The 7,297-nt window shown below is 56.0% G+C and overlaps 1 protein-coding gene across 4 annotated transcripts in view; it reads right to left on the bottom strand.

The window, feature by feature from the left end:
• Nucleotides 1-6: 6 nt before the first annotated feature.
• Nucleotides 7-7,297, bottom strand: part of AQP1 (aquaporin 1 (Colton blood group)) — a 14,750-nt gene continuing 7,459 nt past the window's right edge. For all 4 annotated transcript variants that reach the window (XM_008584919.1, XM_008584921.1, XM_008584920.1 and 1 more), the window contains 3 exons: nt 3,011-3,175; nt 2,634-2,714; nt 7-1,846 (listed from right to left, as the gene is read on the bottom strand). In XM_008584919.1, the coding sequence (XP_008583141.1) occupies nt 1,667-1,846; nt 2,634-2,714; nt 3,011-3,175 (426 nt within the window). In that variant the 3' untranslated portion in view covers nt 7-1,666. The remainder of the gene's footprint in view (nt 1,847-2,633; nt 2,715-3,010; nt 3,176-7,297) is intronic.

Genomic DNA, 7,297 nt, shown 5'->3' with positions numbered 1-7,297 from the left:
CTCCTGGCCGCTGGCCATTGCCCAGGCAGAAACTGAGGCACAGGAATGAGAGGGTCAGCCTCACAGTCCAGAGACATGGCCTGGCCCAATCATTGTCTAGCTGTGGGACCTCGGGTCTCAGTTTTCTTGTCTGTTAAACGGACTAGACATTCCTGCTGGGGAATGGAGAAGAGAGTGTGCAGATGTGATGTGCTGGTGACTGTCAAGGGCCTCCTGGTTGTCCCACTGCTTTGAAATACCTGCGTGATTGTGTCTCTCAGTTTTCATTGCCGTCATGGTGGAGGGCACAGTCGTGGAGCTGCTCTGGCCCTGGTGGAACGGAATGGACTATGTAGATAGCTGAGTGGGAGACTTCAGCCCCCAAAGGAGACTCATGCTTGGAACTGTCCTTGGGCTGTGGCAATAGCTACCACACCAGGTCAAGGCTGCCCTCTCCCCTCCAGGTCAGTAAGGAGGGAGATCTGTGGCCTGGGGTCACCCAGCAAGCCTGTGCAGGTTCCGCAGCCACCCCAGATGCCTCTGACCAGGAGCCCGTGAACAAGGGATCAGCTGGGGTCTTGGCACCCCCCCACAGGCCCAGCAGAGGCATTTTCCTCCATGGGTTGATCTGTATCAGGGTCATTCTGCCCTCAGACGTGGGGCTTCAGATGACCCACATACTCTTCAATAAACACACAGCCGCATCATGGTGACCTATGTCTACACTGGCAAGAGCAAGATGAGGCAGTGATGGGTGGAAAGACCAACTAAAACTCCCTGAAAGAACACGGCTCTCCTCCCGCACGCTCTGACTGGCCTTCACTCTGCAACAGCGGGCCCTGTCTGGGGAAGCCTCTCTGCAGCAAACAGGAACTTCCAACCACCTAGATGGTCAATTTCTGCTCTGAAGCTTGTCTGCATGTGCACACATGTGCACATAGGTACGTGGACACTGCTCTGTACTCGGGCAAAGAACACAGGGCATGTGGAAGAAACAGCGCTGGTCTAGACTACATCTTCTAAAACCCATCATGTGACTATACTTATAGAATCCCACAGGGCCCTCAGGCCCATATAGCTCTTCCCGTCCCTGCCACTTTACAGATAGAGCCACTGAAGCCCTGAGATAGGGACGATTCCAAGGTCATGCAGCAAATCCAAGGAGGAGGGCCCTGGGAGCCAAACTGAAGGGGCGAGCTTGTCTGCAACTTGCCCCCTCCCACTGCACCTCCTGGGAGCTCTTCACCCTCAAAGCACCCTTGGGGGCAAGGCACATGTTAGGAGAAGGAGGGCTATGCCCAAAGGCACAAAGCAATAATGGCGGATCCCCAGGCACCTGCGGCAGGTGAGTTGGTGAGCAACTTGGGGATGAGGGGGGACTTCCTGGCACACCTCCCATCACACTCTGAGGGGACAGCTAGCAGGTGGGTCCCTCTCTTTCACCTCTGACTTCAAGGGAGTGGGTGAATTGGTAAACTTTGGTCCCCAGGAAGCTCCGAGGCCAGGAAACAGAGAAAGAGAAAGAAAGTGATAGAAACACCCCTAAATGAGGCTCGACCATGCAGGTCTGGCAGATCTTCAGGAAGTGACTTCAGCCAGCATGTCAGAGTGTCTACAGTATGGATTTCATCCCCCCCTCCGCCCGCCCCTGCCCCGCCCCCACGTGGATGCCCGGGCCAGGACCCCTCTACTTGGGCTTCATCTCCACCCTGGAGTTGATGTCATCGCCGTCCAGGTCGTACTCCTCCACCTGGCCACTGGTCCACACCTTCACTCGGTCTGTGAGGTCGCTGCTGCGTGGAGCCAGGATGAAGTCGTAGATGAGCACCGCCAGGGCTCCCCCGATGAACGGCCCCACCCAGAAAATCTAGGAGCAGAGCGGGTGTGGTCAGACGGCACCTGACCGGGCCTTCGAGGTGACACCTGAAAGCCCCCTCCCCTGGGAAGCTTCCCTGAATTACACCCCCCACCACCACCACCACGCCATTGGACAGGTTCTCCCACCTGTGCCTGGGACAGAGGCGGACAAGCCCGAAGCCCAACTTCCCTACTGCAGTGCCCCCAGAACTGGCCCAGGCCAGGGAGTGTGGTAAGGACAACTCCTTGCCTCCATGTGGCACAGCTTAGGCAGGGATGGCCATTGTCCCCACCTGCCCAGGTTTGGAGGGGCCCCAGAGACAGTCCAGTCTATTAAAAGGTGGCCTGCAACATACACATCAAGGAGAACAAGAGCGAGATCCATCGACACTTCCTGTGTGCTGAGCTCAGCTCATGGATAGACGAGAGTCCTTTCCTCCTCCCCGCAGCCTGGGAGGTAGGTGCCACCCACACCCCCACTTCACGGCTCAGGAACAGAGGCACTGAGAGGGCGAGCGGCCTCCCCAAGGTCACACTGGATCAGAAGGTGGCAGAGCCAGGATTTGGACCCACGCTCCCAACCACGCTGCTGGATGACCTGGGGGCCAGGCAGCATGGGCAGGTCTGGGCTGGGGGGTGGAGGCCCAGCCTACAGCTGCTGGCCAGTGACCCCACCCACCCTGCATCTCAGGCCTCAGTTTCCTGATTTCAGAAAGGACACCACATGGGTGGGGTTGGGTTTACCATGTGACACCAAAGCCTCCTACCCGCCTCCACGGTGGCCATGGGTCCCTTACCCAGTGGTTGCTGAAGTTATGGGTGATCACTGCAGAGCCGAAGGACCGAGCAGGGTTAATGCCACAGCCTGTGTAGTCGATCTGCGAGGGAGGGGAGGGTGTAAGAGAGAGGGAGGGAGGGAGAAGGGGTGAGGGCAGAGAAACAGGTGGAGAGAAAGTGACGGGGGCGGGGGAGAAGAGACAGGGAAGAGAAGTGGGAAGGGTACGATCAGAACCAGAAAGGGAGAGGGGCACTGACTCCGAAAGATGGTCAGGAGGTCCCTGTGCTTCCCTCCCCTGGGCCCCCAGCCCCCAGCCCATGGCATGAGCCCCTCATGGCGGGGCACCGCTGCCCTGGCCCTGCTCTCCCTACCCCCAATGAGAAGGCCCCCACTCACCGCCAGCAGGTGTCCCAGGGCTACAGAGAGGCCAATGGCAAGGGGGGCCGAGCCACCCAGGTCGCGGCGCCTGCGGTCGGTGGTGGCCAGCACGCACAGCACCAGCTGAAGGGTGCCAATGATCTCGATGCCCAGGCCCTGGCCCGAGTTCACACCAGGGGCCAGCTGTAGGGGGAGAGGCAGCGAGGCTGGTGAGCAGGAGCAGGGCCCCCAGCCCAGGCACTAAGGGCCAGACCCTCAGCACCTTCAGGACCCATAACTCAGCCCCACCCCTACTGTGCCCAGAGGGAGTTAGGCCCTCAGCACACACAGCAGGGAGTGGAAATCAGCCTTGTCCCCACCCACACCTGCTCATGACACTCCAGCTCGTTCCATCCCCAGGGCCTGCCTAGACCCTGCCCCACTCTGCCTAACACCAGAGGCCTGGACGAGGCAGGGCTTCATGTGCAGCTGTGTCCAGGCCATCCACCCTGGAGCACCCAAGGCCACAGGCCAGGGACGAGCCTTGGGCATGGCAGGAGATGGTCAGACAACTCCGAGGAGAGGAGATGCCAGGGGGCAGGAAGACCCCACTGGGGACAGGGCTTCATAACCCAGAAGTGAAGAACACCACACCCATGCCCTGCTGCATGTAAAAATCCTGCAGCTGCAGTCAGGGAGGGCCTTCTCCAGCAGCTCTCCCAGCTCCCCCACCTCCCCTTCCTTTCTCCTTTGTGCCTGTGCCCCTGCTGCCTCCATCCTCTGCCTGTCTCCCTCCCTGGTCCACTGTCTCTCACCCATTTCTTCCGGCCCCACCCTCCATGTCCCTCCTTTCCTCTCTCTCTCCTTCCCTTCTGGCCCCAGTCCTGCCCTCCTTCTCCCTGGTCACACAGGCCCCCCTTTCACTGTCTGCTTGCCACTTGCTCCTGGGCCACTTTTAGAAACGTGAGTCATGGAAAGAGAAGGGAATGGAGCTGCCATGAGGTCACCGGAACCTTTCCCCTGCAGCTGCACCAGGAAGACCCCTGCACAGGGCGCCCCTGTGCCTCCACCATGTGGGGATCCCAAGGGCCGGGTGCTCCCACATAGGGGAGCTGGACCACGTCGGCCAAGGCCCACTCGCAGAGATACCCAGACGTGGTCACTGAGGCTGACTTCTCCCAGGCAGGGCTGCTGTGTCCAAACAGGCTGGAGCTGGAAGTTTGGGGGTGTCTCGAAGGCCATAGGGCATTTTGCAAAATCCTAGGTGGGAATTGCACCTCCATCCCTTCAGAGGTTTTCCCACCTCTACCCTGAGGCCGTCCTGCAAGAACAATTCTCTTCCCGCCTTTGTCTGCAGCCCTGGTTCAGGGAATGACTCACATCCCCTCCCCTGCCTCGCAGCCCCAGCTCCTCCGGGCTGTCTGTCCACAGAGCTGCGTCCCCTAGGTCAGCCAGCCATTCGGGCCATACCCTGTTCTCTTCTAGCCCCAAGGTTGGGCTGTGGAGCCAGAAGCCCCATGTTCAAGTTCTGACTCTTCTCCTTGCTGGCACCATAAGCATGGTCTGTTTCCTCTCTGGTCCTCAGTTTCCCCATCTGCAAAATGGATGTGATTGTCCCTGCCCACTCTCCAGAGCAGCCAGGAGGTTCAAAGGCAAGATGGGCTGTGTCAGGGCATTTGGAAAAGGTTGCAGGGGAGGAAGAGACCAGGGCGCAGTGGTTGTGGCTCTTATTATGGTTCTTTGTCATCTTATTCACAGGATTTGGGGGCAGGCAGAAGAGGAGGGGTCCTGCCTGCACAGGGGTATGGAGGTGGGAGGGAGGGTGGCTGGAGATGCTGGCTGAGGCCCACAGGGAGCTGGAACAGGCTTGATGGAGGTCAGGCTGGTGAGACCGGGTTGCTTAGTACTGACTCCCAGCCATACTCACTCCTGTGAGGCCCACTCCCCATTGTGTCTGAGCACATGGGAGCCCATGGCTCCCTCTCCTGCTCTCCTCTGCTCTCCAGGGTCAACCTAATTGCTAGCTGGCAGCAGTCCTGAAACCAGCCCTTCCTTGAGGATTAATGGAGACATGGCTGTAAGTGGCCCCCATCCCAGACTCCCTCCTCCCTGCCCCTCCCCTCTCACAAATGTGGCCAGGACAAGCTCATTTCCTCTTCTGGTTCTTAACCAGGTCTGAGAGTCCCAGCCCCTACCTAAAGGCACCTCAGGGGGTCGTGGTTCCAGGCCTAGTGTTCTGAGATCTAGGGAAGGAGATGGGGCAGCCAACTGCCCTGGGAACTCCAGAAGGTACCCCCTTTCTGACTGCTGAGAACCACATAGGCTGGCAACCTTTCTTTCCCAATACCCCCTACACCACCACCACCAGGAAGCCTCCTCTGATTGCTTCAACATCTACTGACAGCCTTCCTATGACCATGTAAGGCACTTGTGTCACTTATATCTGGAAAAGCTTGATAATTCAGAATTGGAAGGGGCAGTTAAAGGCCTGTTGAAACCTGATGTCCAGGAAAAAGCAGGTAAAAATTTGAAAATTATGTTACTCTTTACAACCCATTACATTTGAAACAATTGCTTTTTAGAGCCAATCATGTGTTGTTGGGAAAAAAAATAGTTTGCACATCCCCAGGTAGTTTTGCCTGGCCCAAGTCTTATATTTCACAGATAAAGGGAGGAAAAAAAGTAACAATCAGTTTTGTGAATGCAAGTATAAACCATAGAATAATCTATACATTTCTTCTGAAGCATCAGAAAGCTCTCCATTTGTGCACAAAACCTACTGAAGTCCACTGCTCCAGGCCCAACGCAGATCCTGCCAGCTGCAGGAGGCTTTCCCAATCCCTGGCTGGAGCCAGCTTCTGCCCCACCCTGCTGTGCCCTCACTGAAGTCTGTGCCTCTTACAGGAAAGGAATTCTCTGTGGCCTGTGTGGTGCCTCATCTCCCCCTGGCCTGGGAGTGGGATGAAGACAGGGTAGGAGACCTGAGAGGAGGCTCACTGTGGTGACAGAAGTGGTGAAAAATGCAAATTTTCTAGAACTCCCATCCTTTCTAGAGGCAGGCTAGCTCCAGAGATTCTCTCTGGACCCAGGGCTGGTTTATTCACTTTCTAGTTGAGAGATAATGGACTAATCATTAGCCTCTGGGAGACCCACGGGGCAGCCTGTGCAAAGACTGGGTGAGGTGAGAGATGGGGAGGCCAAGGCTCAGGGAGGGGACAGCAAAGCCAGAATCCTGCCCCAGGGCCTCTGCTATGCCACACTCACAAGCCAATGCACTGGCTACCCACAGGCCCAGCCAAGGGACCTGGCTGCTCCCAGCTTAGACTGGGGAGCTGGCAGAAGGTGACTGTGTATCTGTCAGTGTGTCCCAAGCTCCAGGGCATCACAGGGCTGACCTCTCCAGCCAATAGGCTCCAAGACTTGCCTTCTGCCCATGGGCAGGCCAACCAGAGAGCTTCCAAGAAAGCCCCTGACTTGGCCTGAGCACCTTGGCACCCCACCCTTGGAGAGCAGTAAGCTCCAGAGCCAAGCCTGGCCGAGGCTCTGAGCATCCGCTCTCGAAGAACAGGAGACAGGAGACATCAAGGTCTGCCCTGCCTGCCCCAGTGCCTCCAGGACTCAGCAGGGCAGTGGGGGGACCTTAGTGGGCCCCACCATGTCACCCCACCATGGGTGTTCACCTGTGTACATGGGGGTATCCATGGACTTGTGTGTCTTTGTAGATCAGTGTCTGCTGTATCTGTGGATGACCACATATGTCCATGGGCAACTCTCTTTCTCTTTTTTGTTAGACCTGAAGAGGTTTATTACTTAATAATTAAATGAAAAAATATATCAAAGAACTACAAAAATCCTGAACCTTTATGCACCAAACAATATAGCCTAAAAATAAATGATGTAAAAATTGACAGAATTACAAGGAGAATTGGATCAATCCACTCCCACAGTAAAATATTTTAACAATCCTCTCTTAGAAACTAATAGAATGAAGCAGTCAAAAAATACCAATAACACAAACCAAATAATTAACAAGCTTGATTTAAGGAAAATATGAAAAACTCTACACCCCCAAGTTAGAGAATATACTCTTTTTAAGCCCATATGGGACATGTAGAGAAACTCATCAGGTATTGGCCAAGTGTGCCTCAACTATCCCTGAGAATTGCTATCACACAGGACACCATCCTCATACTGAGGTGGGTTCTGCATGTTGAGGGTTGTAGGTGTCTGTGAGGCTTGAGGCCCTGGATGACCATGCTGTGTGTTTGCATCAGTGTTTCTGATGGCATTTCTGAGTGCATCAGCATGTCCCTCTGTGTCAGACAT

This window comes from Galeopterus variegatus, unplaced genomic scaffold, assembly GCF_000696425.1.
Source record: "Galeopterus variegatus unplaced genomic scaffold, G_variegatus-3.0.2 Scaffold3405, whole genome shotgun sequence".
NCBI classification, from domain to species: Eukaryota; Metazoa; Chordata; class Mammalia; order Dermoptera; family Cynocephalidae; genus Galeopterus; species Galeopterus variegatus.
Note: the sequence above shows the minus strand (reverse complement) of the source record. Positions and strands in the feature narration are given on the sequence as shown.